The 22,834-nt window shown below is 39.7% G+C and overlaps 1 protein-coding gene and 1 pseudogene across 2 annotated transcripts; both read right to left on the bottom strand.

Moving 5' to 3' along the window:
• Positions 1 to 3,191: 3,191 nt before the first annotated feature.
• MCUR1 (mitochondrial calcium uniporter regulator 1) lies at positions 3,192 to 22,040 on the bottom strand. 2 transcript variants are annotated; one of them, XM_069493026.1, is made up of 9 exons: positions 21,533 to 22,040; positions 14,630 to 14,749; positions 11,489 to 11,592; positions 10,851 to 10,952; positions 9,861 to 9,902; positions 8,859 to 8,930; positions 6,426 to 6,479; positions 4,571 to 4,685; positions 3,192 to 3,712 (listed from the first exon to the last, which is right to left on the bottom strand). In XM_069493026.1, the coding sequence occupies exons 1-9, from the start codon at positions 21,951 to 21,953 to the stop codon at positions 3,657 to 3,659; spliced, it is 1,086 nt and encodes a 361-aa protein (XP_069349127.1). In that variant the 5' UTR covers positions 21,954 to 22,040; the 3' UTR covers positions 3,192 to 3,656. The 2 variants fall into 2 exon arrangements, with proteins under 2 accessions (XP_069349127.1, XP_069349128.1); XM_069493027.1 differs by lacking the exon at positions 6,426 to 6,479.
• Positions 15,315 to 15,418, bottom strand: LOC138399255 (U6atac minor spliceosomal RNA; annotated as a pseudogene).
• Positions 22,041 to 22,834: the final 794 nt, after the last annotated feature.

Below are 22,834 nucleotides of genomic sequence, written 5' to 3'. Positions count from 1 at the left end.
ATAAGCATGCTAAAGGAATTCTTTCAAATGACATTTATTTTGTAAATCAAATAGTCATATTCAAATTTATTTTCTATGTATATCCAAATTTTCAAGTATTAGATTTACTTGTAATTCACCAGTCTTATCATTATACAACTGGATGACATGAACAGCTGAAGAAGTTGTTCTAGGCGGAAGTTATTCTAGTTTTTCAGATTCAGTTTGAATGATTAGAAAAACATATTAGTCACATAGAATTAAATATTTTGTTTTAGATAAAAATATACCCATTCTATTAGATAATAAAATGTAATTGAATATTTGCTTAAGTAATCAAAGAGTTAAGAAATGATTTGGGTTATAATCAAAGGAACATAAGTGTAAACCTGTAGGAAGATAAATATTTTCCAGATAACATTCCAATAAAAGGCTAAACATTCTTAAACATTTTATATACACCAAGAATAAATTATTTCTGGTTAACATGTTTTTGCTTTAGTGCCAAAAAGGGCACAAATATGATAAAGTTTTCTAGACACGAGTTCTATAGTACCGTTTCCATATCTGCTCAGAATGATGCAAAATTCTTAGAACATACCATCCCAGGGTGGGGAGGAGAAATGCTTGCCAACGCTGACATGGTCAGTGGACAGGCAGAGGCTGGAAAGGAGACTAGAAACAAGAGGGAAGATTGCGTCACTACATACAGCTACAAAGGGAACGCAGTGTGGAACCTGAGACAAAGACGACCCAGGCACACAGGGACGTGTTTGCGGTAGCTCAGGATTTCTGTTTTTCAAGTGTTCAGATACAGATTCCAGCAAGACTTCTGGTTTGAGTCAAGCCTTTCAACTGAGGTGCTTGGCATACTCAAGGGAAAAAATGAGTACATTCAGAGTTAGTTTTGCTAGATATTACGCTAGAAAACCAGCAGAGAGAACAAAACAATAGTACACACTGATAATCTGTATAAAAAAAATACAGAAATCAAAACTCGTGTTTCCAGTAAAGAACTGTACATACAAACAGGTTTTGCTTATTCATGGAGCAGGAAAGGAGTGGAATTGGAGTTTGGGCTCTTTGAACAAAGATAAAGTGCAGGGGAGGGGGAGAATGAAGCAGGACGCAGAGAAGCCCTCCAAGAATGAAGAGTGATTTCTGCACGAGGGAAATAGACATCCTGTCCGCTGGGGTTCTGCTTCAGGCACTGGACGCTCCCTCCCGGTGCCTAGAGGGGCACGTGTTCAGGATCCAGCTGTGGTTAACTTCCCCACGTGTTAGATGTAGGTTGCTGCCTGGAAGTTTTGTTGGGCATCTTCCCCCTTCCCAGAGCTAATGCTCGATTTCCTGTGGTGATCTGAATCCTTAGAAGCCAGGGTACGCAGAAGTCTTAACACCGTGTCTAGTCATGGCAGGCTCACACCATCAAAAGGAGTTCATTGTTCCCACGGCCAAATAAAGCTGTTCTGTACTGCAAAGAACTCTACGGCAACATCAAAGGCCTGAATTAGGGACAGAATGATGCTCCTGCTATCACCAGGAGGAGTGACATGTGGGAACACTTTTAGCAGATGCAAGAGTGCCACCCCACTGTATGTTATTTAAAAAATACTTCATCTATAAGGGCACTTTACTGTTTTTAACCTATACGAGGTTAGCGTTTACTTTGAAACATAATTGCATGCAGATATTTTTCCTTTTGGGGACTCTTTATTTTGGAGGTGTAACCTGATAAGGGTATCTGGGCCCCCTGCCCTTTCTCCAAGCTCTGACTATCCAAAGTTACACTGACAGTCCCAAATGTGGTCTCAATGGGATGCCATTCACCTAGACTTTCCATACTTAAGGGAACTGCTAGATGTGCATTCTGGGAGCTATTCTCTGAAAGGGGAGAATAGACCACTAAAATATTTTATTAAGCAGTTAAGACAATTTTTGATCTACTTAAAAAAGACTGATATTTCACTTTGAAACTATCACTAATGCAAAAGTTTGCTAAAAAGGCAATGACTTACACTTTCCAAAATTTAGAAATGACTTTCAAAGGACAAAAGGTAACTTTATTTTTACCAATGTGGTTGGAAAAGTGACAATGGGTAATTTATTCTACCAATCTGATCAAGAGATCTTCGTGTGGTTTTGCCACTGTCTTAGACTGTGCGCATGTGTTTATATGAAGACAGAAAAGGTTCTATCAATGTTGCTGCTTCTAAAATGCTTATTTTTGCCTGCCCACATGTCAGTTATTTATTTATCTATTTATTGACAGAGTCTCACTTTGTCACCCAGGCTGAAGTGCAGTGGCCTGATCATAGCTCACTGCAACCGCGAACTCCTGGGCTCAAGTCATCCTCCTGCCTCAGCCTCCTGAGTAGCTGGTACTATGGGCGTGTGCCACCACATCCAGCTAATTTTTTTATTTTTATTTTTAGAGACGGGGTCTTGCTATGTTGCCCAGGCTGGTCTTGAACTCCTGGGCTCAAGCAATCCTCCCAAAGCCTCCTAAAGTGCTGGGATTACAGGCATGAACTACCATGCCTAGCATGTCAGGCATTTAAATAAGATGAGAATGTGCTTCTCCAAAATAACCCGTAGTATCTAAGATTTGTTTTAAATATAGGTGTAACGTAAGTATGAGAATGTCTTTAACAACAAAATAAATCAATTTAGATTAGGATGTTGCCTGGCATAATAGTTCTCTAATTCTGAAAGCCTACAATTTGAGCTGGTCGTAGGCAAAGGCATATTCATTAATGACATTAGTTTCATTTATAAAAAGTGTACACATGATCTAGAGATCTATCTAGATATCCTATAGAAGGAAAGCTGAGTGCCTTCCTTGTATAAAAAGCAGATAAAGACCAGACGGAAGCAGACTCTGTCCCACACTAAAGTAGGATTCCAGGCTGAGAATCAGCAAGTTTTCTAGTAGGTACTGCCATAGTGGAGTATTACTTTAGTCCTCAAATCATGAGGGAAAGGAGGATGGAAAAGAGAGAGGGATGAGGGGAAATCTAGCATTCTACAGGTAAAAGACAGACCTCATTTCAGTTGCATTGCTTCAGTGCACAAGAAAATCTTCTAGCTGGAAGGCACATTAAAAATAACCATAACAATAACTTAGGAACACAATGGAAATCAAAGAAAAGAAGACCTCCTTTAGGCGTGGAAGTACATCTGTCTTACTGACACAATAACCAACTACAGTGGCAACAATACAGGGACTAACTGAAGTTAAGAACTGGGTCACATTGGATAAAGAGAATCTGGTGCTCTTGGTTTAGTTTCAGTGATTCTTCAGCACTTATTAAAGCCATTGTGCCCTTTACACGGAAACCCCAAATCCACTATGTGACAAAAGATTTGAAAGGGTAGAGAATTATACAAATGTTTACTGCTGGTATGCACCACAGGTCGGACCCAGTTCCCTGTCCAGTTGAGCGGAGGCTTCAACGCGCTGTCCACCAGCACTCAGTTATAAAGTCAAAGAAGCAGAAATGATGAGAGGAATGACCACGTGATTCCTGACGTCTTTAAGAAGTGTATGTCCATAATATGCATAAAAATAATATGCATTGTCAAAATTAGGGTTAAAATTTCAAACAAGAAAAAAAGGACAATCATCTGGTATTCTTAAGGCAAAACAATAGAAATCTCTTTAAATAGATACTTTATTACATCCACAGGCGATAAAATCCCAGAGCTACTGTTAGGCACGTAAATACAGACCCTGTAAGAAAAAAACAATTGAGAGTACTATTAGTTCTATTAACAGTTACTTAAGAGAACATTTCTTTATGAAGAACACACATAGATACTCACGCACCTATCCGCCCAGAAAATAAAGAAAACCTAAAAACTGAGATTGCTCACCGATACACCACATTCCACGAAACAAAGAAACAAACCCCTACACCTTGAAATCATCATCTTCAAAGTGCAAATGTATCCAATATTCATGAAAACTTTTTAATGAAAGTTCAGAATCACAAAAATTCTATGGTCAAAAAGTTTACGCATATGTACTAAACAGGGACACATGCCTTAATGTAAAGAGCAAAATTTCACTGTTAAATACTGCTGTAACTTAACAATATTTGATTTATCCAAAATGTTAAATCTGACTTGAAATAATGGCTAATTTGGCAAGGAGAGGGCACATGAATCTTCATTCTCTCTTTCGGCTCAAATATTGCAAAAGCAAAAATAACTCTCTAAAAGGAGTGTCACCAATTCAAGGATAAAGATCAGAACTCTAACATCTTCCATTTTATCCATAAAATATTCCATCTTGAATTTTACTCAAATCTCAAATAACTATAGATCAATTACAGTATCTTATAAAATTTAAGATCCTATCAATTGTAAAGTTACATCCTTGTTTTATTTACTACTAAGAAAGAAAAAAGCCAATTAAAGTATGATACTCCATCGACAAGGAACTGTAAGACGCATTCAAATTTCAAAGATGTTAAAATATGAAAAAAAGCGTTAGAATCAATGAAATACAGTGTCACTGACTTATTTTATAAATTTGATTCATTTTCTTTTCAGATTGTTTTAAATACTTACATATAAAACAGCTTACCTGCTAAATATTTAATATTATCAAGCTTGTGCGACTCGAGCATGGTTTTGAGGCCAGCAACCTCAGTTTCTATCTTCCTGTCTGTTTGGGTGAGGGCCCGATCTTGCTCGGCAAGCTTTTAAAACAGAGTCACAGCATTAGACCATGGTGGGTACCAAGCCCTCTGCTCTGCACCTCAAGAACCTCCCGACAGGATGCAGCCACAGGGAAACCTGGGTAAGACTAAGGAGGCCTGGGCTTCAGTCTTAGTTCTACTATCCTCATGCTGTCTGTAACCTCTCTAGGCCTCGGTTTCCTTCTGTTTGAAAAAAGGAAAAAACCAAATACCATTGGCCTTGCCTTCACACAGGCTACTTAGAGAATCTAATGTGATGATTTATGTGAAAAAGCTTTTCTAAGCTATATGGTGCTCTATAAATGACAGAGCATTATGAAACCGGTCTGTTCTCAATGCCAATGACTATGTCTCATCATTCTAAACCCCTCCTAGTGAAAGGTATACAGTAAACTAAAAAAATGCTCTCAAGGAATGAATGGAGCCTTAGGTAATCTAAAAGCAGCAGTGCTTGTCTTGATAACCATTTCTAGTCACATTTTTAAAAAGCTTTCTTCTTTCACAGTTCGAACAGCAAGTATTTCATTAATATGAGGCTTGGCTACCAAGGACCAATTTGTGTCCTTCTTCAAATATAAGACAGCAAAAGGAGATACATAACCCCTAAAAAGCAATGAGTTTGGATAATGTTATAAAGGGTTTATATAATTGTATTAATGCATAAAAGCAGTGGGAATGCTTCACTAAAACCCCTAAGCAACTAAGTAGTTCCCTATGGCTACCAATTCAGGCAAAGAATAAGGCAATGAAAGCCTGGATGAGTAGAATAGTATTCCAGAGGAATATCCCAGTATTCCAAAATTCTCTCATGGAAGCCTCCTGTGGGTTTCAGAGGTCCCAGCTAACACAGTATGGAAAAGAAGTAATGCATGCCATAAATTAAAAATGTAATTTCTTACTATTCTTCAACTACTGAGATTTAAACTTTTTAAATAAAATGTTCATTAAGAAAAATAAACTTTCATTAAGAAATTTTAAATCTTTTATTGTCCTTCATTAACATAACAAATTAGCTTTCATTATTTTTCATTAAGATAATCAAGTATATTGCTAAGGGCAAAAAAAAAAAAAAATCCTAAGACACTCCACTTCTTGGCACATACCCAAAAAAACTGAAAGCAAGGACCACAACAGATACTTGTACACCCATGTTCACAGCAGCATTAGTCACAAAAGCCAAAAGGTGGAAGCAACCCAAGCAAGTGTCCACTGACAGATGAATAAATGTGGTATATACACACAACAGAACAGTATTTGGCCTTAAAAAGGAAGGAAATCTTGTCATTTGCAATAACATGGATAAACCTTGAAGACGTTATGCTAAGTGAAATAAGCCAGCCACAAAAATAAGTAGAAAATAAGTATGATTCTACTTATATGCAGTATCTACAATAGTCAAATTCATATACACAGAAAGTAGAACAGTGGTTACCAGGGGTCAGGGGAAGAGGAAACGGGAGTTAGTGTTTAAGAAATATAGTTTCAATTTTGCAAAACAGAAAGAGTTCTGTGATGGACAGTGGTGATGGTTGCCGAAAAATGGGAATGCACTGAACCATATGCTTAAAAACGGTTAAGATGGTAATTTTTATGTTGTGTATATTTTAGCACAATTAAGAAAAATCCCATGACATTAAACCCGCATATACCTTCCTTTAATGCATCACTATGAATAATTACACATGGGATGAAGCAAAAATGAAGAAAATGACAAAGAAAAGTCAAAGTCTCATTTCTTACCAATGCCATTATTTCTGTTCTTAATTCCAGCAGCTTCCTTTCATTCATTGAATACTGAAACAAACATGTAACATGGGTCAGATCCTGATCTACTGCTCTCTCTTCTTCTCTGGTGCCTTAAATATTCTAGTCTTAGTAAATCCTAGAATATGTACCACCAGAAAATCACCTATGGGATGGAGCAGCCTACCTGCTTCTTTCTTTGTATCTGTTATTTGAGGTTGCTTATTTATACTCACTTATTCCTCCCATATCTGGTTTGCCTTCTGTCATCTGTCACCTCTCTGCTGTTTATCTCTTCGCTGTGCTGCAGGTACCTAGGTCTCTCCCACTATTACAATATAATAACATCCCTGGGGGCAATTTAGAGGACTACTGAGTCAGATGCTTTTTTAGCTTTGAAAGGGTTAAAAACGGTGGAGATCCAACTCAATTTAGGAGCTATCCTATCCTAACTACAAGCAAAACAGGTCACTACTTGAAGCTCAGACAAAAGACAATAAAGATATAAAGCTGGGGAAAAAATAGCTGCAAGGCATATTATTCTGTGACAGAGACATTGGGTTGTGATTATAAAACACAACTAAACACATAAATACAAAAAATACACTAAATCATTACGTTGGTTTTAATAATTTAAAAAAACTACTCCGGCATAGTCACAATCCAGTGTTACTAAAGGAACCGATTCTACCCAGAATTAAAATATCTTGCCTTGGCTATTCATGTCATTGAAAAGAATGCAGTTTTGTTGGCACTAAGATTAAAATCAGACATATCTCTTTAGTAGTGGGCATTAGGATATATACATATAGATGTATTTTTTAGGGACAGGCTCTCACTCTGTAGCCCAGACTGGAGTGCAGTGGCATGATCATAGCTCTCTGCAACCTCCAACTCTTGGGCTCCAGCAATCCCCCAGCCTTAGCCTCCTCAGTAGCTAGGACTACGGACCACACCACGATGGCCTGACTAATTTTTTACTTTTTGTGAAGACAGGGTCTTATTATGTTGCCCAGGCTTGTCTTGTACTCCTGGCCTCAAGAGATCCTCCCAACTTGATCTCCCCAAAGTGCTGGGATTACAGGTGTGAGTCTCTGTGCCCAGCTGGGCATTAGGATTTAATTGAGCAAATGATAATCTGCAATTTAATTATTTAGCCAAATTTAGCAGTGGGGGGGTTGTATACCAACTTTAGTGACACTAATGTTAAAAAATTCTGATAATCCACTACCATCAGACCAACCTGCAATTTAAATGAAGAATTTTAAGACCTAAGTTAACACTGTAGTAGGGGAAAAAGTTAATGAAAGTATCTAGATATTTTCTAGCTATAAAATGTTCTCCTGGCACTAATGTGGGGATAAAGTACAAAAACAACATTTCTTAGAAGTAAAAAAACAAAAACAAAAAAACCCCAGAACCCCAAACTAAGGACTAGTCACAAAACCAAAGAACAATGCTCTTTAAGTGTCAGAGTTTGAGACCAGGAGAGCACTATGCAACAATCACCACTAGAGGGCGGCGCGGAACTGGATTTTCCACACCTTTAAACTCTAGTCTTTATTACCTCGACATTGATTCATCCCCAAGAGAACTAAGCCTGAATCTCGACATTGCTGTGATTTTTAAAATAACATCTATGTGGTTCTGTCTCCCCACACTACAAAACAGTTTACATGCCATACTCACATTTCTTTTTTTTTTTTTTTGAGACACAGTGTCGCTCTGTCGCCCCGGCTAGAGTGCCGTGGTGTCAGCCTAGCTCACAGCAACCTCAAACTCCTGGGCTCCAGCAATCCTCCTGCCTCAGCCTCCGGAATAGGACTAGGACTACAGGCATGGGCCACCACGCCCAGCTAATTTATGCTATTTTTAGTTGTCCAGCTAATTTCTTTCTACTTTTAGTAGAGATGGGGTCTCGCTCTTGCTGAAGCTGGTCTGGAACTGACCTCAAGCGATCCTCCCGCCTCGGCCTTCCAGAGTGCTAGGATTACTGGTGTGAGCCACCATGTCCGGCCTAGATATGTTTCAATCTTTTAGTGTAGAATTTCATATTATTTAATATTAATAATTTCATATTATTCAAGTCTGAGATAATTAACTTTTGCAAGATTAGGGCCTGAGGAGATTTAGGTCAGTTATTAGATCAAGATTGACTGTAATTTTTTTCTTAACGTCTATATATTAAATAACATACAATGCAGTTTCAGAAACAAAAAATTCAAACTCTATTTGACCAAGATTTTAATGTTACTTTTGAAAGTATCAAATTTAAGCCCTAATCCAAAATATAATCAAAGAAAAAACTAACACTCATAAACAGGTAAATATTTAACAATACCTGTGACTTGTATATGAACTTGAACTTAACGGAGCATTCCATCCTGAAAAGAAATTAATATATAATCCATTTTTAAAAAAGGAACATACCAATTCTTTTACTCTGCTCTTTTCTAGATTGAAGTCTAACTTGGTATCTGTTCGGACTTTGATCACTTCATCCTAGAAGGAAGGCAAACAACAAAGAGAGAAATCCAAAGTAAGAAATGCAAACCCTCTGCGGCCATGAGGCCAGGGATCCCTGCCTCTCCGGCCTCTACTCTAGGGAGCCAGCCAGGGAAGGGCACGGCCAAAGGCTTCCAGAGACGGGCCTAACCACATCAGAGGTCTCTGGTCAGCCCTGTCTTAGGACTTACCACTTACATATACAAATAATCCCTTTTTTACACTTAAACCAGTCTAGAGTGGGTTACTCTTGCTTTTAACCTCAAGATCCCCATATAATCTCCTTGTGGAAGTTATGAATAAAGCTGTTCCTTAGACAACTTTGGAAAACAAAGATGAACTCAAAGTAGCAAAATATTAAATTCTAGTTTCAATAAAGCCTTTTCTCTGATACTTATCAAAAATCTTTTCTTCTTTAACATCAATGTACTTTCTACTAAAAAAACAGCTGGTGCAGTAAGCATTTAAAAATCACATTTCTCCAAAGATGGTCTTTTTTTTTTTTTTAGCTTTTTAAATAGAGATAGCGTCTTGCTCTTGCTCAGGCTGATCTTGAACTCCTGACCTCAAATGATCCTCTTGCCTCAGCCTCCTACACTGCTAGGATTACAGGCATGAGCCACCGCGCCTGGCCTAAAGATGGTTTCTTTTAAGAGAATCTAAGGGTTCCTTCCATGTGACTACTTTAGAAAAATTTTGACTTAAAAATCACTTAATCAATCCTAAAACACAATTTTCTTAATGCATTTAGTTACAGACATTAGTAATTGATTCATTGGCTTCTTGGCTAAATCTTACGACGTGTACTTTTGAGGCATACACAAACATTTCACATACAATTAAGTTTTTAAAAACAATATATTTCTCATATTATATTTAAGTTTATATAATTACAAACAAGTCAGCAAACAGGAAAGAGAATCTTACCACTACTTGTTGTTTTAACTGATGAAGTTCGAGTTTTATTTTCTAAAAACACATTAAAAAAACAAGAATATGTTTAGAAAGTTAAAAGAACAATATAAAACTTGGTAATCAACAAATATTACATCATATATTTAAGCACATGTTCAAGTTCTTTCCTCATTCTATGCAACTTGACTACATTCAGAACACAGTATTAATTGAATAGTGGTAGTATAATACACGTGTGTATCTTGAAATCAGTTTTAATTCAACTTGAAGATTATATACAATTAGTAACAGAATTAATTGTTTTTAACATACACATTTGCAGGGTCATTGAAGAGTGACCCTGCTTTTTTGACTGCCTCCTTTGATTTTTCTTTTAACTAATTTTGCTCTCACATAACTGATTTCAAGCACAACTTGGAAAGTTTCAAATTTTACCTTTTTGCTAGAAGGTTTCTTATGAGGCTAAAGTCAACAGGCAATAAATGGCCTTCCCTTATGCGACTTTAAATACGACCGAAAATAAAAGGAAGACACATATGTAGAGTGTACTTATTTAAATTCTGATCCCATGTGCCTTACTTAAATGAAACGGATACTTTGCAGCAGAACTTGTTCATAAAAACTAAAAACTGGAATCAATCCTAATATACAACACAACAGAATAATGTGGTATGTTCATATAATACTATAGACAATGAAAAAAAATCATCTTTTGCTACAAGACAAACTGCATGATTCCATCAAATGAAGTTCTAGAACAGGCAAAACTAGTCAACAGGCTATCGGCCAGGACAGGGCTTCTGCGGAGGACGACAGACAACAGGGTTATGAGCAGGACTTCTGGGGCATCGGCAACATTCTACTTCCTGATCTGACCACATGTGTACACTTAGTGAAAACACGCCAGATGTACACTTACGTGAGCTCTTTTGTGTGTGTATATTATACCTCCCTGGCTAACTAGAACAAATTTTGTAAGTGTGAGTAGCTCTGTAGTTTTACCTCATTTTCTGCTCTGAGGGCTGAAAATTCACTCTTCTCCAAAATAATCATATCCTTTTTCACATTAGCAATCTGAGACATTATTTGCTGAAGAGTGATCTCCTAGGAAAGGGAAAACAAAACATATAATCTAGTCTATCCCGGGAAGCCCACCTCCTATCAGCTCTACCTTGCATCACCTTAAGGAGAAACTAGAGGGATGTGGACAAGAGGAAAGGTCAGTAAGGTCATCTTCTCTTCCCACATCAGAAAAGGAAAAGAATAAAAACACACATCTGATGGCATCATCAAGTGAACCACAGTTATTAATTAAAGGGTGGCAGTCTGAGGACTCAATAACATGATGCTATAATATTAATACTACAATTCTGGTCACATCTCCATTTTTTAAAAGACGTTTGACTGAAATAGCCCATTTTCAAGCACAGTGAGCTTTTAAGCATAATGATTCTACAATAGTTGACTAAATAGCTTTGAATAAACATTTTTTATGCCACAGTAATCTTTTGCCTCTCAACTATGGTTAAAATTATTAACTTTTCAACCAAATATTATCCAAAGAATTACATTAATACATTACTACAAACAATATCCCACCTTTAGATCTCTAATTTGCTAAACCACCAGACAAAGCTAACCTGCTGCATCTTGGTGACCATGTCTTTATAGACGACCTCCATGTTGGTCTCCACGATCTTGACCAATGCAGACACAATGATTTCTGCTTGTTGAGTAGTAAACCCTAAGCAAGCACACAGACAAAATCAAACATACTCGCAAGAACTCCAAAATTCCGCAGCAAACTTACACATTCACATGAGTGTCTGAATGCAGATGCAGGGGCAACCACAGTGTGGTAGGAGGAGGGTGAGGGGACTAGAGCCACAGGCCATGATGTGTCTGTCACTTTGAGCAAGTATCTGGGCCTGTTTCCCCACATAAAATGAGCTGGTTGGGCCCAGCTATCAAAAAGCATATTTTCAGAGATGTTTAATGACACAGGGAATGTCTGCAATTCAATGTTAAGTGAAGAAAAGCAAGAATCAAAATTATAGATGCAATTATTGTTTTTGTAATTTCACAAAGATTCACAATAATTTTTATTTTCTTCTTTATATTTCTCTTTGTTGCATACGTTTTCCATAGTGGACAATATTTCTTTAATTTTAAAATACATATATGATTAAAAAATGATTTACTTAAATAGGAGAACTCAATTGTTTTATATCCAGCATAAATCAGTCAAATCATTGACTATACAAATAGTAATCTGTTAGTTAACTTATTTAACATTAAAAGACAAAATAAGTTCTTTCATCTTTCTTCCACAATTCTCTTCAGTAACTAGTGTGGTGGGGACAAACTGGGAAAAATATGAACTTTGATACTCAATAAATGATGGTGAATTGAAGTTAGAGATTCAACTCAGCCATGTTACTGTTTTTAATAACTTTGGATAGGTAACTCATGTTTCACATATGAAATTCTAATAAAATCCCTAAAACTGAGTGCTTGGAAAGTAATTCTATTAAATGCTTCTGTCTATAAGAACTTCAGAAGAATCTATTGATTCTTGTAATTAATGGTGTATTTTTTTGAATACGGTAGTAATTAATACAGTTTGTTTGGATGAGATGAAGCATGGGGTTATAATTAACAAAAAAACAAAGATTTAAAGGAGAAGAAAATAACCTCCAAAGACCTACTCTCATCACTTCATTAAAAATGCTTTAATATTTCAAAATGTGTACCATGCACATCTAGAAAACAATACCCAAAAGGTCACCCACCAACACGTTAACATTGTTTAGCTCTGGGGTATTGGGACTCTGAGTTTTTTTTGTTTGTTTTCTTTTTTCTTTTCTGTCCTCCAATTTTTTAAAATACAAATCTTTTTACAAATTTAAAACTTTAAGAAGAGTTAATGGTTAAACATAATTACGTTTGGCAATTATGGGGAGAAGAAAAATAGAGACTGAAAGAGAACTTATGACCACCTGTGAGAGGAAAGATAAGAAAAAGTAGAAGCCTGAAACCCTACGGACTTATGAAATACAAATTAATTTTTTATAGAAATGAGAAAATTGGATATGACTAGGGTTAGTGAAATTACAGAGATATAGGAAGTTTTGTTGATCAAGGGACGTAGCTCTGGATAAAGAAAGGGTGGAACAGTCCTTCCTGGCCTCATGCTAAGCTGGTCATCTCAGACACCCATCATTCATCCACATCGGGGTGGGCCCCTCCCCCCAGCGTACTCTGGTGTGGTCCCCACATCCCAGCTCTTGAAAGATGCAATCATCCATGGGTCAAGGTTTGAAATCAAGAAAAATAGGAAGACTTCTGCTTACCAATATAACTTTACATGCCCCCCACCTCACTTCTACTTTTCTTTTTTAAACTCTGAACTGAAGGAAGTTTTTCTGGAAAAGGCCTAGTTATTCAGGTTTGACAAGAAAATTATTACACAGCATTCGACAGTTTTTCCAAAGTGCACTCATGTACATTTCATTTAATATTAAAAAGGATCTTTGCAATTCTTATCATACCCACGCTATAGATGAGCAAATAGAAACTGAGAAAGGGAAAGGGGTTTCTAAGCTATGCGACTAGAAGTTGGCAGAGTTAGGCCTGAACCCAGAGCTCTAACTCCCTACAAAAGCACTGAATAATTCATTCTGTTACTTTGTCTTGGGCATGTAAGGCACACCTACAGAGGATAGCTTTTCTGATATGAACATGTACAACTGGACAAACACACAATGAAGTAAAAACACAGGTACAATTATTCCAAAGCATAATCTACACTAATTTGAAATTCTGATTTTGAGAATCTGTCACAGAATAGAGAATTATAATTGGTGTATTTGTCTAAATATGATTACGTATGAGAATGTTACCTACATTCTAAGTGCACTCTGAATGAATGCCACATATACCAGAGCAATCTTTTACATTAATTAACTCAACAGCAATAAGAGAGAATGTTAGCCTGATTATTTTTTTTTTTTTTTTTTTTTTTGTTGAGACAGAGTCTCACTTTGTTGCCCAGGCTAGAGTGAGTGCCGTGGCGTCAGCTTAGCTCACAGCAACCTCAGACTCCTCGGCTTAAGCGATCCTACTGCCTCAGCCTCCCGAGTAGCTGGGACTACAGGCATGCACCACCATGCCCGGCTAATTTTTTCTATATAGATTTTTAGTTGTCCATATAATGTCTTTCTATTTTTAGTAGAGACGGGGTCTCGCTCAGGCTGGTCTCGAACTCCTGACCTTGAGCAATCCACCCGCCTCGGCCTCCCAGAGTGCTAGGATTACAGGCGTGAGCCACCGCGCCCGGCCTAGCCTGATTATTAAAAAGAAAAAGAACACAGTAAGTTGAAATTATCTAGAGTTGCCACTGAGCAACATTTTAATTTCACAAGATTTTAAAAAGCACACAAGATGCACAGTAATAAAACTATCACTTCTGTGCTTCAGACACAGTTGTCATAGGAATCATTCCTTAGCTTTGCTGATTTGTGTCTAAATTTTTACCTATAACACTATACTTCCATGGTGATATTATAAAAATATACTTCACTTGGACAGAGTGTAAGATAAGTCTCCATTGTAATGACAAGCAAAAATATCCTTAAATAATGAGGGCTTAAAAAATGGACACTGACCAAAAGATTGCCTTACAAGTCAAAGAGAAATATGAGAAATCAAATGAAACCATAAGAGAAGTCATAGTTTATAGTGTTTTCTAACATGCTGAGTGACCAATGAGAGAGGATTACCATTGTCTTCAAGTAAGCACACTAAGGCATGGGTGTCAAAGTAGAGCTTCCTACTCCCAGAAGAGGTGAACTCTCTCCTTTTGCGCTCCAGCTGCAGGTACCGAGCAGACAGGCTTAGCTCTAGGATGGAAAGAAGAGTTCAAAATAGACAATGCTAAACCAAAGCAACTTGGCACCACGAGGAAATAAGGCAAACCCCAAAAGCCTATCTGGTATTTTGTAACAGCTTCATTCAGACAGAATTCACATATTGTACAATTCACGTGTTTTTGGTATGTTTAGAGTTGCACAACCATTCCACAATCAAGCTTAGGACGTTTTCTATCACCCCCAAAACATACCATAATGTACCCATTAGCTATCACCTTCCAATTCCCCCAGCCCTTCCCCAATCCCCTCACCCACACCCAAGGCAATCACTAATCTATTCTGTGTCTCTGTTTGCCTACCCTGGAGATTTCATATACATGGAATCATACAATATGTGGTTTTTTGTGACTGGTTTCTGTCACTTAGCATAATGTTTTCAAGGGTCATCCATGTTGTAGCTGCGTCAGCACTTTATTTCTTTATATTTCTGAATAATACTCCATTGTATAGCTATACCAAATTTTGTTTATCCATTTATCAGTTGAAGTACAGTTGGGTTGTTTCTATTTCTTAGTTATTGTGAATAATTGGGCAGACATAATTTTTTTTTGTTTTTTTTTTTAAATTGTTGTGCAGGGCTGAGAGCCTCTTCCATCCTTGCCAAGGGGAGTGCTAACCTTCTCTACTTTCATACAACACTAGACATGATGTTTTCATTTCTCTTGAATATATACGTAGGAGTGAGATTGCTGGTTCATATGGTAACCCTATGTTTAATTGTTTCAGGAACTGCCAGACTGTTTTCCAAAGCAGCTACACCATTTTACATTCCCATTAGCAGTGTATTAGGGTTCCATTTCTCCATATCCTTGTCAACACTTGTGATCAACTGGGCTTTTAAAAAATTATAATCATCCGAGTGGGTGTGAAGTGGTATCTCATTGTGGTTTTGATTAGCATTTCCTTGATGCCTAATGATTTTGAGCATTCTTTCATGGGCTTATTGGCAATTTGTATACTTTCTTTGGAGAAATGTCTATTCAAGTCTGCTATGGTTTGGATGTTCCCCAGAATTCACGTGTTAGAAACTTAATCCCCAATGCAACAGTGTTGAGAGGTGGGAACCTTAAGAGGTGCTTAGGTCATGAGGGCTTTGCCCTTGTGAATGGATTCATCCTGTTATCCTGGGAATGCATTAGTTATCCAGGGAGTGAGATTTCTGACAAAAAAAACCGAGTTCACTGCCTCCCCTCCCCCAATATGTCCTTTCTCCTTCTGCCATGGGATAATGCAGCAAGAAGTCTCTGGCTACGTGCAGGTCCCTTGATCTTGGATTTTCCAGCCTCCAGAACTGTAAGAAATAAATTTCTTTATAAATTACAAACTTGTGATATTCTGTTAAAGCAGCACAAAGCCCTTTTTGCCCATTTTTAACTGGGCTGTCTTTTTAATTACTGAGCTGTAAGAGTTCTTTACCTATTCTAGATACAAGTTCCTTATTAGATTATGATTTGAAAAATTTTCTCCCATTCTGTGGTCTGTCTTTTCACTTTTTGATAGTGTCCTTTGAAGCACAAAAATTTAATTGTGATGAAGTCCAATTGATCTGTTTTTTTGTTGCTCATTCTTTTGATATCATATGTAAGGAACCACTGACTAATTCAAGTATATGAAGATTTACACCCAGGTCTTCTTCTAAGAGTTTTACAGTGTTAGCTCTTGCATTTAGGCCTTTGATCCATCTTAAGTTAATTTTTGTTTATGGTGTGTGCTTCATTCATCTATATGTGGATGTCTGGATGTACCATCTCCTCCACTGAATTGTCTTGTCACCCTTGTTGAAAATCAACATACTGTAAGTGTGAGGGTTTATCTCTGGGATTTTTTAAGATTTTGTACATATAGGTCAAATCACCTGAGAATGATAGTTTTATTTCTTCTTTTCTAATCTAGATGATTTTTATTTCATTTTCTTGCCTAACTGCTCTGGGTAGGAGTTCCAATACAATGTTGGATAGAATAGCAAGAGCAAATATTCTTTTCTTGTTCCTGATCTTAGGGGGAAAGGATCCAGTCTTTCTCCACTAAATATGATGTTAGCTGTGGGTTTTCATAGATGCTCTTTATCAGGTTAAGTTCTCTTCTATTTCTACAATGAGGTTCTTTTTTTTTTTTTTTTAAATAATGAAGGGGTGTTGAATTTTGACAGATGCTCTGAATTTGTTGAGATCATCATGTGGGTTTTGACCTTTCTTCTATTAATATGGTATATTACATGAATTGATTTTCAGATGTTAAACGAACTTGACATTCCTGGGACAAATCCCACTTTGTCATGGTACATAATACTTTTTACATGTTGCTGGATTTGGTTTGCTAGGATTTTGTTGAGATATTGGCCTACAGTATTCTTTTCTTGTGATGCCTTTGTAAAAGCCTATCTTTAGAGATGTGTTTTAACAATCTTTACATTACCTTTTCTTTGAATTTTTGTGCATTTAACCACAGATTCAACCCATTCTGTAAAATTTTTGTTTCCAGGCACTCATTCAAGGGAGGTAGTACAGTATATGGTATGTCTAGCTTTTGGATTTCATGAACTACTAAAGGTTTTTTTAAAAACTGGAACAATATTTGTGTTGCCAATTTTCAGTTTTATCAAGAAAGGACATTTAAACATAGCTATTCACTATTTAATATTGCCATCATACTAAAAAAGACATTTTGACACCAAAAAGGAAAAAAAAAAAAAAGGTTGGACAATCTAAAGAAACTTCATTTAAATTTAATAAACTTGGCTATATGAACATCTTGCTACATATTTGTCATTACTTTTCTACATTTGCCATGAACTGGCACCAGTCTAAGGCCATGTGTTGAAGAGTGGTAGGAGAGAGAAGAGCCATCTATTAATTCATAGATCAAAGGCTTCTCAGCAGGCCCCCTGAATGACCAGAAAGATGTTTCAGCTAATCAGCTACCGCTCTCAATCCTTCACCCCAAATACCTTATTTATTTATTTTTTGAGACAGGTCTCATTCTGTTGTTGGGGCTAGAGTGCAGTGGTGACATCATAGGTCACAGCATCCTCAAACTCCTGGGCTCAAGTGATCCTCTTGCCTCAGTCTCCCAAGTAGCTGGGACCATAGGCACACACCATCATGCCCGGCTAATTTTTCTATTTTTTTGTAGAGACAGGGTCTCATTATGTTGCTCAGGTTGGTCTCAAACTCCTGACATTAAGTGATCCTCCCACTTCAGCCTCCCAAAATGCTAGGATTATAGGCGCAAGCCATCGCGCCTGGCCCCTGAACACTTGAAAAGAAAATTACAAGTAAGTAAAAATGTGGTAGGGACTGGACCCGACAGATCTGATGCTTCACTGCAGCCTGTAGCACTCATTCCCAACTTGCTCAAAGCTTGGGAAGAAGATAGTTGTGGTCATGGTAAGCATTAAGATATGTGCAAGAGATGCAATAATCCATACTTATATAAAGCACTGTTTGCAGACTGACAAAATATAAAATGTAATGACTTGTGTGTTTGTGTGTATATGTGTTTGATGGTAAAATGAGCCCTTAGATTCAAAGAACCACTGGCCTATAGTATAACGTCCTTGACCAGGCATACAAAGCTCTTGCTATTTTAGCCCACATTATCCTTTGAGCTTTCTTTCTAGAAACCTAAGCTATTCTATTTCTTGCATTTGCATGTCTTAAGCATGGCCTGCTCCCCTTTCCAACTGTGAAATTGTAAGCATTCTTTTTTATCCCTCTTCATTTAATTTGACAGTTTCCTAAGTACACATTATATTCCAGGCATGGCATTTTGTTATACTCTATGGTTTTCTCTGCTACCTCCACCCATGTAAGGGAACAGTCTTTATTGCTCCCTTACCTGTGTTCTCAGCTCAGTCTTAGCACTTATTATATTATTTCCTCATCTGTATCATCTATTTGTCCAAGCTGCCCAACAGAAGCCAACCTTATTCATTTTTTATCTTTAGAATCTAGTAGAGGACCTGACATACAGGAGGCGAGGAATAATTTTTTTTTAAAGTTGAATTGTAATGACTTCTAAGGTCTAGATTATGAGACTGTCTAGAAGAAAAATTTGCTATCAGCTCCTTTTTCCTCCTCACCTTAATTCTTTCCTTTTCCTAAATGAGCTCACTTAAATCTGGTACCTCTTTTTTCACCATTTATTTCCAGTTCTGGAACTAAAACTGGCCTGCATAAGACGAGACCCAGAATGTCTGCCCAACACAGAACAGACCTAGCTCAAGGGACAGTGGTGAGCGAATGAATGAAGCAGTAAAAGCGTTTTTGAAGGGGTGCTTTAAGATCACCTCACCCATCTTAGAACTCTGCTGGACTGTCCCATGGGTCAGGGGGCTTGAAAACATCTGAGTCTGGAATGGCTTGCAAAGAGTGACAGGGTCATTCTAGTACCAAATTCCTTGTTCCTAGTAATAAAATAGCTATTTATGTGACTTAAAACTGTGGTTCCCCAAGCCCTGGGCTGTGGACCAGTACCGGTCTGGGGCCTGTCAGGGACCAGGCCGCAGGGCAGGAGGTGAGTGGCAGGGAGTGAGCAAAGCTTCATCTGTATTTACAGCTGCTCCTTATAGCTCACATCACTGCCTGAGCTCCACCTCCTGTCAGATCAGCAGCGGCATTAGATTCTCACAGGACTTGAACCCTACTGTAAACTGTGCATGCCAGGGATCTACGTTACATGCTCCTTATGTGAATCTAATGCCTGATGATCTGAGGTGGAGCTGAGGTGGTGATGCTAGCGCTGGTGAGCAGCTGCAAATATAATAAATTAATGTGCTTTAATCATCCTGAAACCAACACACCCCAAATCTGTGGAAAAACTGTCTTCCATGAAACCATCCCTTGTGCCAAAAATGTTGGGGACCATTGATTTAAAACACAAACAACCCCTTCACCCCTACCCACACTCACACATATACAAAACAAAACAATCCCATGATTACTTTCCTAAGCAAGAGCTAATGCCAATTTGGACACTACAGATGTTTTTCCAAAACGATTGGAACCAGAAATAGCAAGCTTATTTCAAAAAAATACTGCCTTCTGAAAAGTAGAGAAAAGGGCTGGACACTTTCCAGTTGGCACTCCAACCCCTGCTGTGGGAAGGAAACGCTACCTTGCCTTCTGTCAAAGGGCAATACCAGAGGATGCAGCAAATTCCCTGAATTCCCCCTGACAGCCAGGAAACAAATAAACTGAGCTATGTTAACATGTACATGCAATTCTCCTCTTGGGGGACCTTCAGCATAGCAAAAGGATATTAAAACCCCACAAGTACAATAGAGGCCCAAAGTTTGCCGAGGACAGATGAGGAAACCAAGTAAAAATTTCATATTCATAACCTCCTTAAGTAGCTGTACTGAGTATCTTGGTCACCAAACCAACAACTCGCCAGACAGCAGACACAACAGTGGTCTCATGAGCTTATAAATATGTATTTTTACCTTACCTGTTCTGTGTTTAAATATGTTTAGCACATTAACTGCCATGTGAGTTGTATTTAACTCACACTAGTTTTGGGCCCAGGGCTTCATGAAGCAAAACCCTGTAGTTGGCTCCTGAAAATCTTACTTGTTGATGTTCTTCTTGTTACAATTAATATTGACAAATTAATTCTAAAAACGTGGACTAAATAAATAGAAGTCAATAAATTTTGTTTTTCATTAAATTAGAAAGGATTGTTTTGTTTTCAAAGTTTTTATTCTATTTTCGCAGTTAAACACCGGAGCCCCAAGGGAAAAAATTTTTTTTCTAGTGTGGCAGTCAATGTGTTAGATACACAAATACTTACCATAGTGTTACAACTGCCTACAGTATTCAGTACAGTAACGTGCTACACAGGATTGTAGCCTAGGAGCGACAGGTTATATACCACGCAGCCTAGGCAGAGGCCGTAACATCCAGGTTTGTGTAAGCGCACTCTATGATGTTCACGAAAGAAGAAATCGCCTAATGACACATTTCTCAGTAAGCAACTGTCCCGAAGGAATGCATGACTTGACTATATTGAGTTAAATGCTACCTTCTCAGTGAAACCAATTCTGATCACAGAATTCACAAGTGGAGGCCCACTCCACTTCTCATCCCTTACCGCCTGTATTTTTTCCTATAGCATTTATTCAAATTATGCATACATAAAAGTTACATATGCATATATGAATTATATATACATAAATTATACATATACACACACTTTTATTGCGTTTCCTCTGCTAGAATTCAGCTCCAGAGGGAAAAGATCTTGCTGACCACTGTACCCCACACACCTAGAAAAGTGTCAGGCACAGGGTAGGCGCCAGTGCTCCATGAATGACTTAATGAATCTGTTGAGAGTTTGGAATCAAACTGTAATACATTCATTTCCCAGAGCTTCGCTCCTCCAATCTGCAGGCCTCCTGCACACCCTCTATCGCCCCTTCACCCGCGTCGCTAGCAGGCAGGGCAGCTGACGCCCAGCAGCAGACACTGAACACGGGCGTGCACCACCTCCCCCGCCGCCGTTAGATTTCTGCGCCAGGAACCTTGTGCCTGGGATTCCCAGGAATTCGTATCTAACAGGCAGACGAAGCCCGGCCGTCGCGGCCCCCAAAGGCAGACACACATGTTCGCCCCCGGCGCCGGGAAGACGCAGTTGACCTCGGCTGACTCGCCCTGAGCGTCGCCCGGCCTGCCCTCTGCGCGGCCACACCTCCCGCCCGTCCCGCCGCCCCAGCTCTGCCGGGCGAGCCCCCACCTCCCCCCGCCCGGTCCTCACCTCTCCTGCAGGAAGCGAGGGCGGCCGCCGGGCCGTGGCAGAGGTGAAGGGAGCCGGCGACGCCCGGGACGAGGCCCGGCTGGCACCTCCACGCGCCGCTGTGCCCGGCCAGCGGGGCGGCGAGCCCAGGGCGGGAACGCTCCCAGTCCCGGGGCGGCCGGCGCGGGGCGGCAGCAGCCAGCCGCGGGGAGGGCACGAGCAGGAGGAGGAGCAGCGGGGAGGCACGTGACGCACCACCGCGGACCGCCGGGGCGCGGGGGCGCAGCGCCCCCAGGCCGATGGGGAGCGCGGAGAGAGCGCGGCGCGCCGAGGCTCCGCGGCCGCCCGGGCTTCCGTAGCGGCCGCCGGGCAGGAAGAACAGGAGCCGCCGGCGGCCAGGCGGGCGCTTTGCCCTCTCGCTTGCGACCGAGCCACAGTCCATCCCCGAGCCGGTCACTGGCCCGGGCGCGTGCTCATGGCGCTCGCGCGCGGCGCCGGCCACGCGCAGCCCCGGCCCCGAGTCCGGCGACGGGAGCGAGCGTGGGCGGCAGCGCGGGCCCGCCCTTTCCTGCCGGGCGTGCGGGCGGGGCTCCGGGCGCGCGCCGGGCCGCGGGGCCGGGCGGGGCTAGCTTGTCTCGGGGCGTGCCGGGGAGGGCTCGCTCCCGCCGAGTCCCCGCCGCGCGCGCGCGCGTTCCGTCTGGCTGCTAGACGACGGCGAGGACCCGGAGAAGCCTCTGGTACTGGCATGAGCTTGTTCCTGCCAGTACTTGCATATTCGTTACACTGCTGTCTTTAAAAAGGAATTAATTACCCCGGCACCTTTCAGAGGCCTGTGAAAAGTCCCTGATCACCAGACTACCCTGGGTTTTACTGATTAACTATCCCTGTCCTAAGTCCCCCAAAGTGTGGCTTTGGGTGCATTTTAAGGAGTTACTAACGAGGCTGAGGGACCGGCGCTTACATAGCCAATACGTTTAAAGGCTAACCTTTCAGAGTTTTTGTTTCCAGAGCAACATAGACATGAGGAAGTTGCAATCTGAGAACTTAAAACGTGGGTCATGGATGTTAAAATGAAACCTGCTGGTATATTGAAACTAGTATTTCATTCAGTTAACTTTTTGAATGCCTGTTGCACCAATCACAGTTACTGGTCTCTTGTGTGAACACGGATGTTCATTGGATGAATGAATGAAATGCGTAAAGCACCAGGCTAGACGATACCAAAAAAAAAAAAAAAAAAAACCCACAAAAAACACCAAAACAAAAACCCAAATGAGATTGTTCTTGTCCTCCAGAGTTGTTTTCCTATACAGCCATATGTGT

This window comes from Eulemur rufifrons, chromosome 18, assembly GCF_041146395.1.
Source record: "Eulemur rufifrons isolate Redbay chromosome 18, OSU_ERuf_1, whole genome shotgun sequence".
Taxonomy (NCBI): Eukaryota; Metazoa; Chordata; class Mammalia; order Primates; family Lemuridae; genus Eulemur; species Eulemur rufifrons.
Note: the sequence above shows the minus strand (reverse complement) of the source record. Positions and strands in the feature narration are given on the sequence as shown.

Excerpts from the sequence above, each read along its gene's own strand:
- MCUR1 (XM_069493026.1), bottom strand. The coding sequence starts at position 21,953 with ATGGACTGTGGCTCGGTCGCAAGCGAGAGGGCAAAGCGCCCGCCTGGC. Across the intron at positions 11,593-14,629 it reads GTGCTTACTTGAAGACAATG|GGTTTACTACTCAACAAGCA; the intron begins GTAATCCTCTCT and ends GTGCTTGCTTAG. Across the intron at positions 8,931-9,860 it reads AGTTAAAACAACAAGTAGTG|GATGAAGTGATCAAAGTCCG; the intron begins GTAAGATTCTCT and ends CCTTCCTTCTAG.